Below are 22,832 nucleotides of genomic sequence, written 5' to 3' on the forward strand. Positions count from 1 at the left end.
ATCGCTATAACGTACTGAATTATGTGAAAAAATATTGAATCTACATTTCTCAATTTTCAGGTGGATGGCCCAACAACACCGGTCAATATCGCGGTCAATATCCACCGCAACCAGGTCCGCAACAATGGAACAGTGGTCAACGGCCGCCCGTTCCACCTGCCCCCGGTCAACCATCGCCTGTACAATGGGCCGAACAGCATCGTTACCCGCCACAAAATCAACAACAATATCCGCCGGCTGCGGCCAGTCAACAACCGCCGCAATGGGGTAATATGAGCAGTCCGGCCACACCTACTAGTCAGACGTCACCTCTACGGCCGCCACAGCGCAGCAGTGGAAAACCATTTATGCCTCCGCCACAGCCAGCTAGTGTGAAACCAACTCAACCCCAACCAGCCGCACCTCAACCCGGATTTCAGGCACCTGCGCAACAACAGAAGCGTGAAATTGTCTTTCCACCCGATAGTGTGGAAGCGACTACGCCAGTTTTATATAGAAGAAAGCGTTTGGGAAAAGCAGAAGTTTGTCCTGTTGATCCTTGGAGGATATTCATGTCATTGAAGTCAGGACTACTGGCTGAAAGCACTTGGGCGTTGGATATTCTGAATATCTTGCTATTCGATGACTCAGCAGTTCACTATTTCGGTCTCGCCCATCTGCCCGGCTTACTCAATTTGCTAATGGACCATTTCCAGAAGAATTTATCAGACATGTTCGATCCAGATGCCGAAGATAAACATGGATACGGATGGAATTGTTTGACCAGGCAAGATGAAGAAACGCCCGCAGTTGACTTTGGGCAGATAACTGAACCACCAAGTCCTGACGAGAGAGTGCTAATACTTACTTCGAGTCCAAACTATACAATGGTATCACGGAAAGGAGTTCCTGTACGAATACAAAACGCCGAAGAAGATATCTTCGTATCTGACCTGCCTAGAAAATGGGATCACGATTCAAATAAGAATTACCAGCTAAGTACAGCGATCGGAAGCAATCCCTGGACTTATGGACATGTAGAGCCTCATCCGCATGACACCATCATGGACGTATTCCGAGCGGAAACAGTAAACATTCCATTTTCGCGATACATTAAAAGTGATAAAAAAGACAAACACGATGAGGATCTGTTCGATGAGGGTCCTCATGGCCAAGATGAAAATGAACAGGACAATTGTAATGTAAAGCGAGAAAAGGGAGGATACACATTTGCCTATGAAAGGAAGCGGAAATTGGCTGCGAAAAATGGCCTAACAGAATCGTCGAAAAGAGCCAAACTGAAAGAATGGGGCGCTGCAAATGCTGGCAAAAATGCAGGCTTAGATATTAAGGCTGAGATTAAAACGGAGGTAGATGAAGCAATTGTGATCAAAAAAGAACATATTGACAGCGATTGCCGCGAAGTCGATATGGAAATTGAACCTAGGGTACCGAATGGCCCGCAACAGCTCGAATCAAGTCCAGATGATGCCACCAGCCAAGACGAAAAGTCGAAGACTGACAGTAAGTCACCGGATGATGTCGGATTGTCTAGCATTAGACGTGAACGGTGTGATAACGCTGATAGTCGGAAGGAGGAGAAATTCGACCCTAAGAAAACTGTCCGCGATCCTGCAGCTATATTGAAGCGTCGTCGAATGAGCGACTTTGAGGACGAGTGCTACACACGTGATGAGTCGAGCCTGTACTTGGTGAACGAGTCGTGTGATACATTAGCTCGACGTTGTATATGTATATCAAATATCTTCAGAAATCTTACATTCGTTCCTGGAAATGAGAGTGTTTTGGCGAAATCTGCAACATTTTTGGCAATTCTGGGCAAATTGCTGTTGCTTCATCACGAGCACTTGGCCCGGACGCAGAAAACTAGGAATTATGACAGAGAGGAGGATACAGATTTCTCTGATTCTTGTAGTTCGCTGCAAGGAGAGAACGAGTGGTGGTGGGACTACCTGATTCAGATCCGAGAGAATATGCTGGTGGCAATAGCGAACATTGCTGGTCATTTGGAGCTATCGAAGTATGATGAGGTGATAACCAGGCCTGTTTTGGATGGTCTTCTGCACTGGGCTGTGTGTCCTTCTGCTCATGGTCAAGATCCGTTCCCATCATGCGGTGTTAACTCTTCCCTTTCACCGCAACGACTTGCATTGGAGGCATTGTGTAAGCTTTGCGTGACGGATGCAAATGTGGACCTGGTGATTGCTACGCCGCCTTTTTCGCGCTTGGAAAAATTGTGTGGTGTCCTAACAAGGCATTTGTGCCGGAATGAAGAGCAGGTTCTGCGGGAGTTCTCCGTGAATTTGCTGCATTATTTGGCTGCGGCGGATACTGCGATGTCGCGAACGGTTGCTCTGCAAAGCCCTTGTATTTCGTATCTTGTGGCGTTCATTGAACAGGCGGAACAAACTGCATTGGGTGTAGCTAATCAACATGGAATTAATCATCTGCGTGAGAATCCAGACTCGATGGGAACTAGTTTGGATATGCTGAGGCGTGCTGCGGGTACTTTGCTTCATTTGGCACGCCACCCGGATAACCGACCGTTATTCATGCAACAAGAACAAAGGCTGTTAGGCTTAGTTATGAGCCACATACTTGATCAACACGTCGCTTTGATCATCTCGAAGGTGCTGTTCCAGGTTTCTCGAGGCGGTGGACCAATGACCTCGACTGAGTTCAAGTTCTCGTCTCAGTATCGAATTAGTTTCGGTGGTGATTTGCAAGAGCGGCAACCGAGTCGGAAAAAGAATGAGAGGGACGTTGGGAAGGATAATAGCGGCAACAGTATCTTAATGGGTTCATCAGTGTCACCGGGGCTTACCTCGAGCGGGCTGAATACGTCGGGACACGGCTCGGAGACTAATAACAGTAGCAGCAGCAGTGGGACGAGCAATAACAGCATCAGCAACTTCGGCAGCAGCATAAGCAACTACAGCGGTGGCGATCAACAACAGGCTGTTTCGCAGCAGCAACAACAAACAAATTTCAACAATTGTAGCAATAGTAATAGCAGTAGTAATTGTAGTAATAGTAGCGGTTCTAGCAGTAGTAATAGCACGACGGGCGTGGTCAGCAGTTTCAGCGGGAGTGGACTGGTCGCTGAGGGAAGTAATAGCAGTGGCGGCGGGGGCAATAGCACTTGTTTAATGACGCCTACCGCTCCTTCCGGTAATAATAGCATCAACAACAACACGACGGCGATTAGTTCAAATGCTAATAATAACAGTAAGAGTAATAATCTTAGTACAACAGTAGCAGCTGCCGGTTCAGCAACTGCAGCTGCTGCAGCGACAGCAGCAACAACAAATAGTAACAGTAGTAGCAGTAGTAATAGTAATAATAGTAATTCAACAAATGCCACAACTGCAGCCGTTGCGTAGTGGAAAAAATGATTACTTCTCAAGTTTTTAAAGAGAATGCAGAGAAGCCAGAGACGATGTAGGACGACGGGCAGGATAAGAAAGCTAAATGAAAACGGATAGAGAAAATACTGGAAAAAAAAGTTAAAAGATAGATAACAAAAAAAAAACAACAACACTCCCTTTCAACTGTGTACATTTTAAAATATAACTACTATTACGATTATATATAATAATGTTATTCTTAAAGAAAAGCTAGTAATTATTGATAGAGAGTAACTGACGGTAAAATTAGAGAAAAAACAGAGCAAGAAAACCCTCCTCAAAGTCTCCAGGGGGCTGAAAAAAACCATGCGATAACGGTGATTATATAAATGTGTAAAAATACAAAAAGTGCGCGTGTGAAATAATTATTAATTAATAGTAATTCCTTCTCTATGTGTGTGTACACTTTTCTTCTCTGAGATCGTTTCTCGATCTTTGATGTGAATAATTGAATATATAAAAAGATATAGGAGCGGTAATGGCGATTGTCGGACAAGAAGCATGTTTTACGCTGCTGTGCCGATTGAAGATATCGTTGAGCAAGCATCGCTACAAGAAATCCGATTCAAAATACAAACGATCCACAACTTATATACCAAATTGAATATATATTGAAATGAAAAAAAAAACGTCTTTAGGATATTCCTGTGATTGATTATACGAACTCTTAAATTTTTTATAAATATTCGTGTATAATTAATTCTACTAGAATATAAATGGTGGCTTAAAATTAGAAGATTTCAAAGAATTTTCAAAGGGGGTTGAGTGGAGATGAGTTGTATTCAAGCGGCAAGAAAAGGGACAAGTTGTGGTTAGTTGGGAGTTTGCAGGACGAAGGACTGAGAGGGATTTACAAGTACTTTGAGTCCGGAGTAGATGTTTTTTCTGGGGGGACAAGCTAGAAGCGCGGTTGAGTGTTACGAGTCGCTAGCAAGGCATTACGTTCTGATATAAATCGATGTGATTAGTTGAAAAATGTTCCTTTCTTGCGTCCCCTGACTTTTGAATCGTATGTAGAGTAGCTCGACATTTGCACCATTGTGTAAAGAACAAAACAATTAGAATTTTGCATAGAAACTCTTCTTATAAAAGAAAGTTGTAAAAGAACTATTTAACATTTATGGAAATGTGAAAAGGGAGGAGAGAACCATCAGCAGATAAATGGCGGTCCTGTGACGATGGGGAAACTTTCACTGAAGCCAAGCGCATACGCTAAGTAAGCTCCCTTCTGTATTATAAATAGTCGTAGATTTTTCATTTAGGGAAATTGAATTTGATGCGCTACACAAGAATAAGGATCCAAAGTGTGCGGGGAATTGAAGTGGATTGGCGGCTGCTTCTGCTCCCCCACATGCATTGCACATACAAAATGAAAATGAGAGGAGAATTACGCTCGGTGAAATATTGTCTCTATACGTTAGTAACCATAGTTTAAATTTTTTTTAAGAATGATCCCCTATGAAGAAGTTTTTAAGATTGTTTTTCCATCCCCTGTTTTACGATTAGTTTCTCTTTTTTTTATATAAATAAAATATGGATGTAGCATAAACTCTTAATTCGGATTAGTAATAAAGTTAATCATATGCTTTTCATTTTGTAATTATTAATTTATTTAACGAGTAAATTGAAGAATAATTCTTAAAGCTAAGGAAGTAAAAAGATTTCAAATTTAATATCAAATCTAATCAACAATTTTGAATGTATTGTAATAAACATTGAAAATACAATTAAGAAGGAAAATGTGGTTTAGCCCGTAGTTTGTAAAGAAAAGGAAAACGATAACATTTAACTAAATAAAACAAACAAGCAAAAAAAACCCAAAAAATAAAAATGATTCAACAAACTGAGATCTGCTACGAAGCTAGGCAGGGAAGAATGAGATAAATTAGGACAGAGGTTGAGAGTGGATTTAACGAAGTCATTTAAAGCATGGATGTTGTAAAAATAGTTGTAGACTCTAGATCGGACATGGAGAGAACACAAAAGAAATGAAAAAATGACCCTTGTGAAAAGAAAAAAACTAAACAAATCCATTACAAAACAAAATATACGATACTAGGTAGGTCCCTTTGTGTGGTGTGAGCTGCTCCTCTATAAAGTATGAATACAAAAACCAAGATAAAGTTGGTTCGAGAGAACGCCGCGAACGTGCACCCAAAACAAAAACATACAAAATGAAGTGGAAATCTTGCTAAGAGAAGAGATAAAAACACATTGTTAATATATATACTATTTTTACGATATATATATATAAATATTTAGAGTCTAGAGGGACACGACCCGAAGCAAGTTGCAAGTGAAATAATTTTCTTTTTTATTTTTTTTCTCTATTATTATATTTACGAGGAAACATTTTTTATTTTCAATGTAAAACTCTAATGTTATATATATCCGTGTTTATTTCTCGTTCGTTAATGATGCGCGCAGTATGTATTCGACATGGACATGCTAGAAGTGAGTAAGAAACTTACGCGACATAGGGAAACACACAAAGAACCCACACCCCACAGTCTTAATTGCATAGAGAGCAGATTTCTCTTTTTTTCTATCTAACTAGATTTTAACATTATTTGCTATTATACTATTAACTCTACATGTAGATCGAGCGATAGATGAATAGGTGAACCCATACATGATGATGATGATCGAGAGAATGCAAGTAAAAGTATAAAACAAACAAAAAAAAAATATTGTAGTTATATTTTAAATAAAAAACTGAAAACAAAAACAAAAAGTTAAGTAAAGTAAAAATATTGATGATCTAAATGATGATGATTAATTCTGCGAGATCGAGCGAGGAGAGGGATAAATGTGCGAGATGTAATACGTCGAGATAATTTAAAAAAAAATTAAAGAAGAAAAAACTTTAAGAATGGAAAATAATGTAACTGTAAAATTTATTAAAATAATTCTATTGCTTAAAGATAAAATGATGGAATGATGATTATATACATATAAAAATACGACATATACATAGTAATTGAATCATAAAAATAATGATTTTTTTATTATTGGTGATATAAATGTCTTTTTCTTTGGCGCATTGTTATATTTCCAACGGGGCGTGCTGGATTGATCCGCGAAATTCTTAAAATTGCCATAGATAATTGAAACCAATCAGAACTTTCATTCGCGAAATTTATTCAGACACTTTATAGCTAGGCGTAAAGAAGATAAGATACCCAGCTCACGCGAAAAAAAACCTGTGATCGATCAACGTAAAGAATAACATGTTGAGCTCTCCGTCTTCCAACACACACTACTACGCTGAACCTTCGTCACGTTTTCACGCTAGTTTCAATTTAATGCGATAACTCAAGCATCCTCAGTGATTATCGAGGAAATGTATCAAAAATTCAATTCAATTTTTAAAAAAAAAGTATTGAATTTTTGTTCAGCTCGGTTATTCAGCCGTAGTTCTGTACATCACAGTTGAAGTTTTATGCATACTTGTTAGTCGTTGCTTCAACAAAAGAAATAAATATGAAGAGAATTTCGGATATTACCTAAATTTTTGTAATTGTATTAACACAAATACTGCATTTCGGGAACCAATTGTTCCCTCTTCATCACTTTCTCCTCTATAGAATGAAAAGAGCGTCGATCCCATTTGTGTTACTGCATTAACAAACATTTGACTTATATCAGACATTCTCTTCAAATTTGTCTTGTATAGTTGTGTAATCTAAAGTTTTTTCTTTTGACTTTAGTTATACGCAATAGCGTCATCGAAATTACGATAGCAAGACACGATCCCATCCTGTAAATGATTGAAACATTGTTGGCGTCAAGACATGAGCAAGAGGACCAGTGTCATATCTCTGCAAATTGGAACTTTGGTTAACAATATCAAGAAAGTAGTGAAGATCCTAGAAAATTGCAGTGCACGACGCCGAAAACCCAATGGAATATCATGAAAGCTTACGATTTAAAGTGAAACAATGGCTACAATCCGCTATAGCTATTGCCAGCAGATCCATCAGCAGAAGAGCTGACATCAGAATATTCGAGAGGCGTCATGATTATCATTTTTCTATGAGGCGAATAATTCAAGCAAACTAATCAGGTATTTTCAATCTTTATTATGATCTCTGGTTAGTTACTTGATTCGAAGACAACAATTGAAATGGTGTGGATCCCGGTGGAAAACTATTCCATTGCTAGCAACCACTCACATATTTGCTGGACATACTCTATAAACTGAACTGAGTAGTGTCGAGGAAGGGGTGTTGTGAATGATGTTGGACAAACGAAATCTGCTGATCTCTGACTAGATTTCAGAAAGAAAGGAAACTTTTGCGGTGCAGCGCTGAAAAGTAAAATTATTGGTTGCTCTTCGTGCTGTGAGAATTTCTTTGTTCAAGGTTCACAACGCCGAGTGATAGTAGGAGTTCTTCTAAACAGAATGGACCACAGGCGAGATATTTTTACTATGAAAATTCGTCTCGTAGTGTGGCTTTGTACAAAATATGTTGATGAAAAATCTCATGAAATGCGAGGTGTGCGCTGGTTCTTTTCTTTTCGCTCAAACAGCAGTTGAAATTTTCTCAACGGTCAAAATTGTTTATGGTGGAGGTGCTGTGAACGCTCGTGTTCAAGTGGTGTTTTACGTTTGATGAAGGCAGAACGCATGTTTATTACGACCCGACGTATAGGAAGCAGGATATTTGCAGTTTTGAGCATACTTGCTAGTCACTGGCTCAACAATTGGAAGAAAATTTCGGATATTATTTAAACACTTTTACTATATTATCAGAAATACTGTACTTCGCAAACCAGTCGTCCCTTTCATCAGTGTGGTTTTTTCTCCACAGCTCTCCATGCTGCATTTTAACGAAGGGAGCAATTGGTTCCCGAAATAAATTCACATTGAACGATAAGTTGGTATTAAAAGTTGAAAAAAAAACTTGTTGGTGAAGATCAGCGAGTGACTCTGAATCAAATCTCTGCGTTGCTCCCATAAATCCCTAGATCCCTCTTATATGAAACAAATGCAGAAATACCGGAATTGTAGAAGATGGAGTACATGGAATGCCCAAGAAGAACTGATAGAATATCACAAATTGACTTTGACTCTAGTGCTTGGTAAGTTCCTTAAGTAGTTTGAATTGTTAGTTGATTTTCTAAGTTCGATAAAGCTTGGATGGCTCCTAGCTCTCCTGAGACAAAAAGTCAGCTATCACAGTGATGGCACACCGATTCCTCCATTTACTAAAAATTCAAAACTTCAACTTCATACAAAAAGTCGTGGTCATTTCGATCGAAATTTTGCCTCAGAAGTAGACGGTAAATGGAAAACAAACTAAGTACCTTGACGAATGAGGTGTGGTTTTTGCATGGATGGAAAAGGTATCCTATTGTCAAGGCGGCGAAAAGCCTGTACCACATGGAAAATGAATTGACATAAACTTTCCTTGCAATTTTGTTTAACATACAATTCTTTTATTCAAGAATGAAGTTCATCTACTTCCTGGTCAAGCTTCGTAAAATGATGTAGATGCGGCGGTTGAGGATCTGGGTAGTGCTACTTTTCGGGCTCAAATAAAACCTTAGCATGTAGATACATGAATTGCAAATGGACATACTCCACTAATTCAATAGATATATCGAAGTTGTCTCAAGTTTACAAGCTGAATTTCTCATCCAATCGGTGTTCATCTGGAGATACTCTTTAGTGGGTATATTGACCTACCCTTCAGGGTGACTTAATAGGTATTGGCATTCTTCTCGACAAGATCCCGATGAAGTTGTACTTCACATCGATTTGTTAAGACAGACTAGACCAATGAATGCTAGCTTTCGGAGATGTTTAATGCCTCGGGTTTTTGTTCCCAGGATCACAGATCAGATCTTGAAAGTTGCTCAGCTGCAACGACTTCTTGCCGTGGTCACTGGCGAAGTTTTACGGGTACCGAGTTGTAGTTAATTGTTCCCTTGATGTCCCTCAGTAGTCCGTTCTAGTCCTTTCCACAGAGCACCTGCATATTTGCTCTGGATTCTACTGAAGTAGTTCACAGCTGTGCAGGTGTTGGTCATCGATAATAGTTTGTACATGCCTCAAACAACCAATAAGTTCCGTAATGGTACGTTTGCTTGTTTTGTTTGTCCTCGAATTTATTCTTTTCGAACTCTGTAACATACTTTGGATAATAGTTTTCTGTTATGACGCACAAACAAGTTTCGCTTGACTTAACATAAATGGTTCTTTATTCGGTCTCCCCTAACATTCATCCTGAACCTTACTTAGTGTTTCCTTGGTCGAGCCCAGTTGAATCGCACACAATCCAGATGATGTCGTTCAGCAAAAAAATTACCTTGCCAAATTTGCATTCACCCGCAGACCGATGAGAATCGCTTTGCGCCACTTTAATTTCCTTGACCTTCCTATTCTTGAATTTTTCAATCGATTTCGTTTGTTGGTAACTTACTTTTGATTCTCGCGGGCTTTCCAGCGTAGAATAATACACTGTCGCAGAACTCTGCAATCTGATTCTGGTTAACTCCGGAGTGGATTTCTGGGGATCCTCAATAGCGTTGTCACACATTCCTGAAATCAGTTCATGTATTAGTACGAGAGCCGAAGGTCGTAACCAAAACTCCATCTCTATTCCTTTATTACTACTTACTTATCATTTTACCTAATTTTTGTTGTAAAACGCAATGCTGCTCGACTAGTCCCGAAAAGCCTGATTTTTTTCCAAAGACTCAATCACCGAAATGTTACTGAAAATATACTAAAACGTGTGATATAGATTTTAAAAAGGGCCCACTTAGAAGGGAAGGCAATAAATTTGAACGGCTAGTAAAGGCTGGCGTAAAAGTTTCTAGGCTCATCATAAAAAAAGTTATTTGCATGAATGTATGGGGGAAAAATCAGTACCTCTCTGTATATTTTTCTGTACCTGCTCTAGTTAAGGAGCGCGATCAGGCCCCGAGTCTGCAAGGGACTCATCTGAAATAGCTCTTGCCACGAATCTGGTACCATGGTGGCAAATGGGATCCCATCTAAACGCATATGTTCCAGGAGAATTGCAGAAGGATATACTCTCGACTCGGTTAGTTGCGGTTGGCCCCCCTTGTGGGAATTTGGTGGTGATGGAGCTCCTTGTGGACTCAAGCGAGGAGTTTTGCTGGACAACTCAGGCGCTATACCCTTTAATTGAAGTGGACGTATTGGATAGGCCCCGCTTCCACTGCACTCAATATAAACGAGTACTGTTGTGCTAGCCATTGCGAAGCTCTGTTTTTTGTGATCAAATCAATTCATGTCTGAAGAGGACCGTAATATTATGCCTACCCTGCCGGCTCTCGCGTTAAACCCCCAGGACCTGCTGTAGTTAATAGCGAGGGTGGAGGAACACAGCAGGATAAGTGACATGTGATTTTCTAATTGCTAATTTTAAACTGCGGAAAACGGAAGAAAACAGATTTTTTATTATTTCTATATTACCTCCCCATTATGACAATGGTAGAAACATGGATGGCGCATTTAATGAAGGTAGAGCGAATATTCATGATGATTAGGAGTATAAAAAGTTTGATGTGTACATCATAGTTGAAATGTTAAGGATATTTGCTAGCCGCTGGCTTAAATAAACAGATTTTGAACTTGCGATTGGTATTAAAAATTGAAAAAAAAATTGTTGGTAAAGGCCAGTGATCGACAAGGCTGAAAATTTGGCGATGTTTCCTTAAATTTTCATATCTCTCTTATACGAACCTATTGAAGAAATACTCGAATTCCGGAAGATGGGGTCCGTGAGATACACAAGATGGGTCCTGAAACAACTGGCACAATAGCACAAATTGAATTAGGTCTCTATCGCTCATTGGTATTTTCTCCTAATACTCCTGAGGCAACGATAGTTATTTTAGGCGCACTAGTTCCACCATATTCCAAATTCAAAACCTCAAACTTCAGGTGTTTATGCTCCCAAATCGCACCTCTTCTTCAGCTTTTGACCCGTTCAGAAGAGGAGTCGCTCTGTCAAAGTCCCGACTACGACGAAACTACAGGGGTTGTAGGGAACATCTCCGCGAGAAGTACGTCAACCCGGCCGCTGGAGTGCATTTATAGAAAAAAATTATTTCGCTTCTGCTTAATAGAGCAGTCAGAATCCACATGTTGCGGTGATTAGTCTTTTTATCCAAAAAAGGTAGAACTTAATCAGATGTTATACGAGAACCGTGGAAAATGTTCTTTTTAATTACATCGAAAAATTTGCATTCCAAATTTGGCTTCCAAATTTCCACAGTCAGCTAAATCCTATGACGCCAGGATATAGCCAACAAGTTGCCTTACGCCAGAGAAAAGATTACTTTTAATAGTTGGAAAAATACTAAAAAGGAAAGACTAAATTTGTCCTTTAAATGCCGGATAACAAGTTTTCATTGCTCATATACCGGTATTTCGAGGATCAGATGTCCTATTCCTCAATGGGCTTTATTTTACTTTTGATAGCAATCCAATCTTCATCAACATCCCGAACGACAGCTGAATCACCAAATTGGAGCATCTTGAGCTCTGGTCATCGCCGACCTTCGCTCCCGGGTAAACACAGGCGCAATACCCAGGCGAAGGGCAGGTGAGTAATTATTATGTGATAATCTTTTCCAGGTCGATATCAAAATCTCCCTTGTTGTTGACTTTCAAAAGCTAGCTCCTAAATCTACTACTCGCCCCGATCTAGACAATCTGATTAAATATGCGTCGCCGGTCAGTTCAAACCCAACTGATCTCCTGGTAAGCTCTTTACTGGAACAATGTGCCGCCAATGCCAAGACAGTGGAAGCTGCAGAAAGACACAAAACTGTCATCATTGTCATTACGGTCTGCCTGTGAGTCCCCATCAGATGTCTGAATATAAGACAGAGCCCATTTTAGCATCCAGGCAATCCATTATATTCGTAATATCACCTTTCAAGAGCCTATTCTGGGTCGTGTTGAATTGCTGAAAGAAAGCCTCTATCCCCTCTGCATTGAAAATCTCCGCTAGCGCATAACACTGTACTTTCTAGACTGAAATCTTTCGGTCAGTATTCTGTCTAAGATCGGTTCCCAGAACATGAGGGACGCGTATTACAGATTAAATTAGCACAAATCCGGTATTCGCGTTTACTTCCAGCAGGGTTACTAGAAAACAATAATTGAGCGCCGCAAAAGAGGGTTCTACTATCTAACTTTGCTTAACGTCAGAATATATCGCTAGAATTCTTGCTTAATTTGGACAGCACGAGGATTCTAGAGCCGTCGTTGAGAAGCATTCATAAATTCCACCAAAAGCTCGCAACTGAAAAATCAATCCAATTCTGAAGAATGGTAGTTGTTTCCAAAGCATAAATGGGATTCGAGAATTGCAGGTTGCGGACCCATAAACCTCGATCCCATTTAGTCGTCTTTTTCGACAAGCAGGGAATACGTCAAGTGAATTTTCACTTCCCAACTCATAGGAGAGTCAACACCTTCAGGAGATAACTTCCCGGCTGAACAGTAAGTACCATTAGGCTTTATTCAACTCACATCATGAGATGCCCAGATATTAAACGGCTATTCCGACTGTAACGACCCCCCTCTCTCAATCGGGCATCTATGGTCAGTTTTCTTTGGCGAATTGTTAAATTTACGGCAGCTCAGCGAGAATAATCTACGTATTTTGTTCCTTAATGAAAGAAAGTAAAAGGAACTTCCCTTCTGGGTTAAACATGTTTCCTTGATATTTCTCAAATACAGTATTTCGGGTAGGAACTATCCCCTTCATCTAATTTCCTAGACGAAGTACTTCGATTATTCGCCAGACTCAAGGTAAATTTTACGAGGAATTTTGCTGTGTTCTTTCCAACCAAGGTTTGGACAGATACCGTCGAAAACATGAAAAAAGTGAGAGAAGTGGTGCTCGAAAATCATCATACAAGAGATTGCTAGGGAACGTGGCATTGCATATGGAACCGTTCAGCACGTAGTGATGCGAATTTTGCGTATGAGACCTGTCGCATCCCGATTTCTCCCAAAAGACCTCAATTTCGTGCCAAAAAAAAAAACTTCGAAAGACGGTTGCTAAGGACATGATTTCTGAAGCAAATAATGACTCGACCCCCATAAAACGTATAATTACTGGTGATGATACGTGGGTGTACGAATTTGACATAGAGACAAATCAACTATCGTGCCAGGGGCGCTTCAAAGCCATCGAAAGATGGCATCTAGCAGCCTTCTGATAGGCTACCAAAGAATGGCCTTTAGCTTGTAGCATTCTGCTTGATGACATCTCTGGACGTGTTCGAAGCGCCACTCGGACGATTCTTGACTTTTCTCCATCGCTGGCACACTTGCTCTGCTTCAGATTGATGTTATTTTGAGAAAGCTAAAATAAATTCGCCTCAAAATTAAATGGTTTTTATTTTATTTATAAATTTTCGGTACTTTTTGATCATAGGCTATCTGAATTGTAGCCACACTGGAGTCGAAAGTCAACGCAAACCACACCTACCGTAGCTATCCTAGCAGCTACCGCATACTGGTCCGTAGAAGATTTACGGTAACAATCTACTTAACAGTGCAGTGCCGTAAGCTACCACCTGAAGTCCGCGAGAACAGATTAATATTCGGAAGGATATTGGTGCTATGTGTGTACAGGTTGGGAATTTTAACCTCAACATTTCCCGATTGGACGGTTACGATGTCATCGTCAAAGGACAGTCTGTAACAATATAATAAGATTTATATCTCCAGCCTGTGCGCACCACCAACATCCAGTTGCCCCAATACAAACCATGAATTTGGCCATTCTAATCTAGATAACAAAGCTAGAAAATCTTTGGTCATTGGAAAATTGGATGTATCACACTTCTACCCTTAGATCGATGATCAAGTTCGCCGCTTTCTCGGCTGTAAGTTTAACCCAGTGGCTCTCAAATGGCAATTTGCTTCAGATAGCCAGATAGAGTTTTTCAAGCTTCCGTATTACTTAAGAACACCAGGAAAAACCCTCAAGTAAATATCTCCTCTTAACTTTATAAGTGAGAAGGAAGTGTTCTCTTAATCGATTTCAGCTGATGATGTCAGCCTCTTGTACATTTTGTATTTTAATCTTCAATTTGAATACCTATTTGTAATCCAACGCTCGTGCTCCTGTTGGTAGCGGTAGTGTTTTCCACGTTTCGGCTTCAACGAGCGACTCAATCTCCTGCTCAGTGTTTTTTCTTAGTGAATTTGATCCACTCCTTCTCTAGCTTTTTCCGTTCTGTCTTTAACTTCCTGTGTTTTGTCTCTGACTTCCCCCGTTACGTCTTTGATTTCTTCCTTTCTGGAACATCATGGATCAACAACTAGAATTTCAGTGCGGGAATAGAGTCCTCAAATTTTCGACCCTACTCCGCTCTCGCCACTTCTATGTTACATCTTTCTTCATTTACTCTCCATTGGTTTTCTGCTGTTCGAACGAAAGTGAACTCCGTTTCATCAAAGTACGTCTCCTTCAGAAATGATACGTCGTTCCTGTTTGTATCATGCATTTGGGCAATAGAAGATCGTGTAGCATTTCGGTGATCGTGACTCAAACTTGCTTTCCACGACAGCCTTCGGCAGGTTAATTTGAAGCAATGGCCGAGTTCAGTTTTGTCCAAGCCTCAACAGTCAATGACTTGGACAACAGCCAAGCAAACTTCACTTCAAAACTTCTTTTTCATCTTTGAATTGAGCAACCATTCATGCATATCTTTGCGTCAAGGCTTTTCTGCGGTTTCATTAAACCCTCGAATTGGCTCGCCACGGCATACCTTAGCTAGCTTTACGCTTGAGATTGGATTTCCTTACGACAGAAAGGGAGCCGACGCATCTTTCCGCTGATGCAGTCCTTACAGGAATCTCAGCATCTAAAAACGAAATCTCTACGTTGTCAAATGTATTTGTTGAAAGTGGTTCGTTGTTAAGATGACTCCGAATCTCACGTGGTAGAGTTTTCTCTTCTGTCTTCGACTACATTTAGCTACCCAATATCTACGTAAAACTTTCGGCCATTGTCCAAAGAAAACCGATCTATATTTCGTCCAGATACAAGGGGCAGGTTATTGAGGAATTTACTATTAGATCGTAAGCCTCAATTGTCGATGTTGCCCACTTCAGTGGCATAGATGAGTTTTCAATCGCAGGATTCCACTGGTCTGAGTTCTGCGAACCGTTTGAAGATGCAGGATCATTCGGAGTGACTGGTCATGTGGTCCATCAATCAAGAGTAGCCGTCCTCGTCACATTCCTGGATCGTTCAAAAAGCTTCATTAACAAAGGTCTCTCTTCGCTATTGCAGCCAGGTCTCCGCCTTTCTTAGAAATGTATTAATGCTTTCATCTAAATGGTTACAGTAACCAAAACACCGAATGGAATGGTTTAGGTGTTTACGGTAAGAATATAGGATGATAAATTTTAAATACAAATTCAACCTTTAGTTTGGGTTCGCTGTTTCAAGTTTCCACATAATTAAAAGGTATGACCTTAAAAAATCGTTTTATTTGTTGTTCTAAGGTATGAAAGCGCCTTTTTAGCGAGGAAGATGGTGGTTCTGCAGTTATGTAAGTACTATATCTATTGAAATTAGTTCAGTTGTTGCACGCAGAACGATCTCCGGTATCTTCATCAACATCTCTTCGGAATCGATATTTCTTGCCACCGAATCTTTGCATCTGTTTTATACTGTTTAGCTAGAGGAGCATAGGAGTTCACTGACGGTTGTGATCTCCTATGTTTATGTACAGTTGCGTTGCAACCCTCACTATGGGTATACCGATTTGCTGTTCTGTTGGCATTTCGGACACACCCAATAGTGGGACATCAGTGCAATACACTACTCACTCTTTTTCTTGAGCAATATGACTCAAATTATCGCTCGCGGTAGTTTTGGTAGTGTTCATTAACGATCTCTATTTAATGCCTTCTTAATATAACCAAAATTCGTGATTTAGAACATATAACATAACTTAACCCCAAACATTTGATAACCGTATCTGTGTCTAAGCTTGTAACACGTGTCCTGGTCTAGTGTTTGGTAAAATAATCCTGGATGAAACTGTGCTTCAGTATGCTTCATTGCCTTCGTAGATGTCAACTGCTTGTCTGAAATTGGTCCCGAAGCCACAGATTAAGCCTCGCCTCTAAAAACTCAACTCAACTTCCTGTACTTCTCACTGGCGAAGTTCACTTCCGTGAAACAGTTCAGCTTATATCCACGTCTTTTGCTGTAAACGAAGTTTTAGACGATTTGATCCACCTCATAAGTACATTTGAGTACTTTCCATGGATATGATGGCCATTCACCTTTTAATGGGGCATAACGCATCAGCGACACCTTTGCGCTATCGTGCACGGTCTGGCGACCCACTCGTCGGTCATCTTGGGAGCGTAGTTTCCAATGGATGCCCTAATCAGCAATGTAATTGTTTCCAGAGCCATTTGGCTAAGGTACATGACCCCGTGAGAGAGCAAACATATATCATCTACGTCCTCAGGAGAAGGCAACATGAAGAATGCTGGGCTTCTCAATCCTCTAAGATTTCACCTGGGTACAACACGTTATATTTTGCGGCATCATATGGTATTCTGATAATGGCTATTAGTTTCTCTGGAATGCCCCTTCTGCTTAGACCACTGCAGATAAAGTCCCTGGTTACGCAATCGGACCTTTCTCGAAATCGATGACGAGCAGGTGAATTGAAGATGTTATCTCCGCGTATTGTTCTAAAATAATTCGCAGGGTCTTGATGCTCTCTGTCGGATCAAGCTTTCGAGATGTTCTTTGATGTCTTCCAGAATTACTTCGGGCATTATCTTTCCGACGGCAGGAAGCACGCAGATATCCCTCCAATTGTCACACTCGACACGGTTGCTTTTCTTTGGAATCTTGATGATCATCCCCATCTTCCACTCTTTGGGAAACGTCTCGGATTCCCAAGATTTCCGTAGCAGATCTGCAGTAACTGCAAGTGTAGCGATAAATAACTCTCTCTCATCAAGCACTGCGGCTTTACTCCATATAAGTGCATTGATTTCCGGATTGATTTCTCTTCTGCTTGGCGGAACAGTCCGATTTCGCATGTTATGGTGATGATGTGATATGATTGAGAACCATGGTGAAGAGTTCTTTCCACCTCTTCAGTTGTTCATCATTGTGGATGAGAAGTCGATTGTTGACGTCCTTCACAGAACCATCGAAATATTTACGAACACATGCCAACTCTTTTGTGATACGCTGTATCTTCTGCTTTCATGATCAGCGTAATAGCAAAGTCTCTCTTGTCACGGCGTACACTACCTCTGCTTCACTTTTAGAAAACTAAACAAAGCTTTTCTTAATTAATTCTTTATGCCTATGTACTACCTTACTAGGTAGCTAAGTGTAACTGCACAGCGCCCTAACTGATCTACGCCAGCTATACTTATACTTTTCATGAGCACTCCGTCTTCACAGCACATTGTCGATGACCCAGTAAATTGATAGCTTCACCTGATTTTCCATTTTTACTTTCTGGTATAAAAAATTGGGTGATCCGTGACTCTCAAGTTGGAGAAAGCGAGCATTCTGAGGACCTTTGCTGCCGGTGTCGAGGAGCGTGCGCATATTTTGGAACCCAGGCTGGGAAGATCATAGTCTTGTACATTATCAAAATTGTATTCTTTTATCTTTATTGTTCTCATTTGACCAGTACCATTTAATGTTGTTGGTTCTTTGATGTTGACATTTCCACCATGTATTTCGTCTTCATCATCATCCAGGCACGGCGGTTTTGCGCCGAGGTCCACCAATTCACTCCATCTCAGGCAGGCTCTGCCTCGTTTTCTTTTTCTTCCATAGACTTTCCGGGCTGAATCATCCTCATCCATACGGATTAAGTGACCCGCTCACCGTAACCTATTGAGCCGGATTTTATCCATAACCAGAAGGTCGTGGTACCGTTCATAGATTTCGTCGTTATGCAGGCTACGAAATCTTCCATCCTCATGTAGGGGAATTCTTCCTAAGATTCTTCTCTTGAACGCGGCCAAGATTGCGCAATTCTTCTTGCTAAGAACCAATTCTTCTTGCGAGAAAGAAGAGCCATTCCGACTCTTTGCGGCTCGAGCCAAGGATGTTCGTGGCCGTATTTATGATAACGTTCTTCAGGTGATTGTGAAGATCATTTGTTGATGCTTCATCTGCAGGATTTCTATTGAGTGCGGTTATTGCGGCATCCATTTCCCTCTTGTAGGTGTTGCGGAGGGCTATACTCTGGACCTGATTGTCAGAGGGGATTCTGGGCGGTGTTGTTATTCGAACTTGAAGCACCATGCCAACGAGATAGTGATCCGAGTTTATATTGGCCGCCCTATATGTTCTGACATTCATCAAGGCTGAGAGGGTGGCAACGTTCGATCAGCACGCTAGCCACCCAATTTGGTTGAAAATGGTCCCGTCTGGAGAGGCTCACGTTTGTTTGTGGACCGCTTTCCGCACTTCCAACAACCATTTCGTGTGACACTGCTAATTGAATAATCCGCAGTCCGTTATCATTTGAATTTTTATGTAAACTATAGGAGCCAACGTAACGCCTGAATACGGGCTTCGTCCCTACTTGGCTGTTGAAATCCCTAAGTATGATTTTAATATCATACTTGGAACAGACTTCGAGGGTCCGCTCAACTGCCTCATAGCCTTCTAGCCCCTCTGTGGGGGCGTGAACGTTAATGAGGCTTATATTTCTAAATTTGCCTCGCAAGCGCAGATTGCATAGCATTTCGCTTATGTTTTCAAAGCCGACAACAGCCGGTTTCATTTTTTGGCTGACTGAGAAACCCACTCCTAGCATATGGTTTACTGGATAGCCGCCGTAACATATGGTGTAGCGGCATTTCTCCAGGAAACCGATCCCTGTCCAGCGCATCTCTTGCAACGCTTTTACATCAGCCTTATATAGGGAGAGGGTATCGGCTAGCTTCTCAGCAGGGTTCGGTTTGTGCAGGGAACGCACGTTCCATGAGAAAATGCAGAATCGTTTATCGTTGCCGGGTTCGTCGTTTTAAATCTCATTCTGTCCGAGGCTCCTTCTGTGGCTTTGTAAAATCGGTTTTCCGTGTAGGGTTGTTAGCCTTACCCAACTCTCAATCTGGAGGAGCCGTTGGTACAATTTATCCCGGTTTTAGGCGCGGGAGAGTCGCCTTCATCCTTCTCCGTCTGCAGTTTTTCATTAAGAAAGAACTCCCAGCGTTCACCACGTGCAGGTGAAGATACGGTTTGGTAGTTGAGCTGTGGGTGTTGCTTCAGCAGGTGTTTCCCAGGTTTTATGCTCCATCGTGGGAACCAATCCACGTTTCGCCCTATTACTATCCTTTGACCGCTGTAAGTGAAACTGATTTATAAAAAAAATAACATCGTCCAGCTTCTGTGTTTCATGTACGATGCGCGACTCAAGCCTCTTCTCGAAATTTTCCATCACACGGACCAACATCTCTGCAGGAATTACAGCAATTTACATTTTTTAACTCATCCAAATCTCGTGGTTTGTGGCTATAGACATGGCTCTTGAGGTGCCCCCACAGAAAAAAATCATAACACACTGATAAGTCAGGTGATCCGGGGCACTAAGGAACATCACCAAATCGTGAGATAATCCGTCCATGCAATATGCGTGGAAGAACTGCCATTGAATCATTAGCGGTGTGGGATGTACTGCGTTCTTGCTGGAACCGAACATCTTTTAAATGGTTTCTTCGTCTTCTCAGTTCTGGTTTCAAGAAAATTGCAACTGAAATGGGGTGTTGTGTGCAGAATAAATGTCCCGTCCATCCGCCCCTCTCAGTAGAACGCAGTTCAGAACCGTCCATCTCCCGTCTCCCTTTATATGGTGTAGTGGCTTTTCTCCGGGAAATCGGTCCGTGTCCAGCGCACCTCTTGTAACGCTGTGTCATCCGCTTTATATTGGGACAGAGTATCGGCCTCTGCTTTCCGTGTATGGTTGTTAGCCCTACGCAATCTGCCGTCCGATCAGCAAGATACATAGCTCTCCCATTGCTGAGCGACAGCTGGATCATATACGCGATCGACGTCGAACTTGGGGGGTCGAACGCGGAGGAAAACGACCATTACATGGTGATCCCTTTCGAGGTCACTTTATAAATGTGTTCTTTGCTAAATCAGCGCATCGTCGTCGAAAAATCTGGAGATTCTTTATCAATCCTATTCATCTGTATGACGAAGATATTGGCAGAGTTAAAGCTATCACCTAAGATCCATTCATGCTAAAAACTGGTCTTTTGCTCATTACTTATCACAGTTAATTAACCAATTCTTTGCGTATATTCTGACTCTAATTAAATCAATTGTTTTGTTCCTTTCATTACAGGCTGTTGACCATTACTGGATATGATCATCGCTTTTAGTATTCAAGAGGAGCTCCTTCCTGTCAGATTGATCAGAAGTCAACGAAAATTTATCCACACCAACAGCGCATTTCTCAACGGATATTTACGGCAATCTTCATGCTACCAAAATCCACGAATTAGCGGTCGAATTGGATTTCTACGAGATCGAAAGGACACTATCATGTACTGTCTACTGTTATAGGATGGGCTATTTCTCCTGCAGTTGCCGCCAACTTTCCTAGAAGCCGTCTGCAGTCCTTTGAACCAGTAACGAAGAGTCGAAAGAGTCCGGAAAATAGGCGAAAAAATGGCGTTTTGTTTACTTACGGCTTGAAAACATCAACATTATTGATAAATCAAAAACTAACATTTTGTAAATTATCATGTTTCAATTCGAGTTTATCCTTTTTGTAAATAGATGTACAGTAAATTTTCCATTATCAATTACTCTTCAAATGTACACGAAACTATCTATTTTTTCAATAAAAATTATAAGTTAAACGAAGGATTTTCTTTTTTTTCATTTTCCCCATGAAACACCTTTAAACCCAATTTTTAGGTTGCAGAAAGAAGGATAATTCCAGTGCAATTGCAACCTTAATCAAATCCTCCATTGTCTATTTATTCCATAGACGAATCCATAAAACCAAATTGCATCTAAAACGACCAAACCAAACAAAAAATATCATAAAAATCGATAGTACCCCGGTCCAAGGCTAAAAAAATCTTCCAAATCGATGCGGCCGAAAAGTTAAAATTTCACCGTGAAATACTAGGCGACCATAATCCGCAGGCAGCAAAAATTGAGTCGGTTGTTTACCTCAATGTTTTGATATTTGTGGGACGAAATTTTTGTTTACATTTGAGATGTTTTGGTAGCGCCGCTACCTGCGACTGGCTCATTGTTTATGTTTACGTTTTGCATGCAATGGCGGCTACCATGGGATGTTTACAAACAGAAGTTTTGAGGTTATGGTCAAAAATGGGGATTTTGGTGGTCTCGCTTAGAAAAGGGCCTAATTATACTTACTGCAACCAGCTGAAGTGGAATTTTCGCCGTATTTCCTTGTAATTGTCGAAATAATAAGGACATTTTTAAGGTTTTTAGAAGTCAAATTTATTCAAAACTAAATTCAGAGGTTACATAAAATGCAAAAACGTACAAATAAAAATTAAGTCTTCACAAATGTATGTAGTTTATTGGCAAGGTAAGCAGGCCACAATCAGGATTCGGAGGCACCAGGAACAGTCCATCCAGTAGGTGGATTCCTCCGCTCCGCTCTGGGAATTTCGAACCGTTGTGTCGTCTAGGAAGAGTCGGTAGCTGTTGGTCACAAGTTCACTTTTGATGTATCTGTTTGGAAGCTTCCTTCAGCGCTCGCATGTGGATTTCTTGGGACCCTTTTGGTAGCCTTGAAGATGATCGATCCCTGCGGAAGAGACATGAAGTATAGTCGGCTTGAAATTTCAGTGTTAATTTGGAAATGAGCACTACCTTGACAAATTTCTTCTGGACCTTGTGTGGTACTGGATTGCTTCCGTAGTCTCGTCTACTGTCTGCCGCACTCAGTCAACTATTCCTGCATTACGTAAACTTCGAAATGTGCTTCCACGTGGCATGTTCTGTCAAGTAATGGCGCCTAATCTGCTCGACGTGACATGCATTTCCTGATATTGTTGAAAGCGGATACCAACAGGCGGAATGGTCCTCATCTCCTTGCTTCCTTCGAAAAGTCGTGAAATTTTCCATAATCTACTGAGTTTCAAATGCGTCCAGGTTGATCCTAAATTGTGATTTGCAACGTCCATTGGGGATGAAGTGACACCTTCCGAGCAGGTGGAGTAGAAATGATCTGAGTCTGAAAAGAACAAACTGAGGGGATTTCTGAACAGGATCAATCGGTGTGAAATCGCTGGATGAATCTTCAAAGGAATACGACTCTGCGGCCTGGCTCGTGTCGAGTTGATCTGCGAAAATACTGAACAAGTGAGGTTAGGATTGTATCGCGGGAGCTCTCCACACGTTGTGGCTCTTCGGTATC

The 22,832-nt window shown here is 41.0% G+C and overlaps 1 protein-coding gene across 7 annotated transcripts in view; it reads left to right on the forward strand.

The window, feature by feature from the left end:
• The window catches only part of LOC119659198 (trithorax group protein osa), a 403,506-nt gene extending 397,105 nt beyond the window's left edge, over positions 1-6,401 (forward strand). For all 7 annotated transcript variants that reach the window (XM_038067160.1, XM_038067163.1, XM_038067164.1 and 4 more), the window contains one exon: positions 61-6,401. In XM_038067160.1, the coding sequence (XP_037923088.1) occupies positions 61-3,383 (3,323 nt within the window). In that variant the 3' untranslated portion in view covers positions 3,384-6,401. The remainder of the gene's footprint in view (positions 1-60) is intronic.
• Positions 6,402-22,832: the final 16,431 nt, after the last annotated feature.

This window comes from Hermetia illucens, chromosome 6 (assembly GCF_905115235.1).
Source record: "Hermetia illucens chromosome 6, iHerIll2.2.curated.20191125, whole genome shotgun sequence".
Taxonomy (NCBI): Eukaryota; Metazoa; Arthropoda; class Insecta; order Diptera; family Stratiomyidae; genus Hermetia; species Hermetia illucens.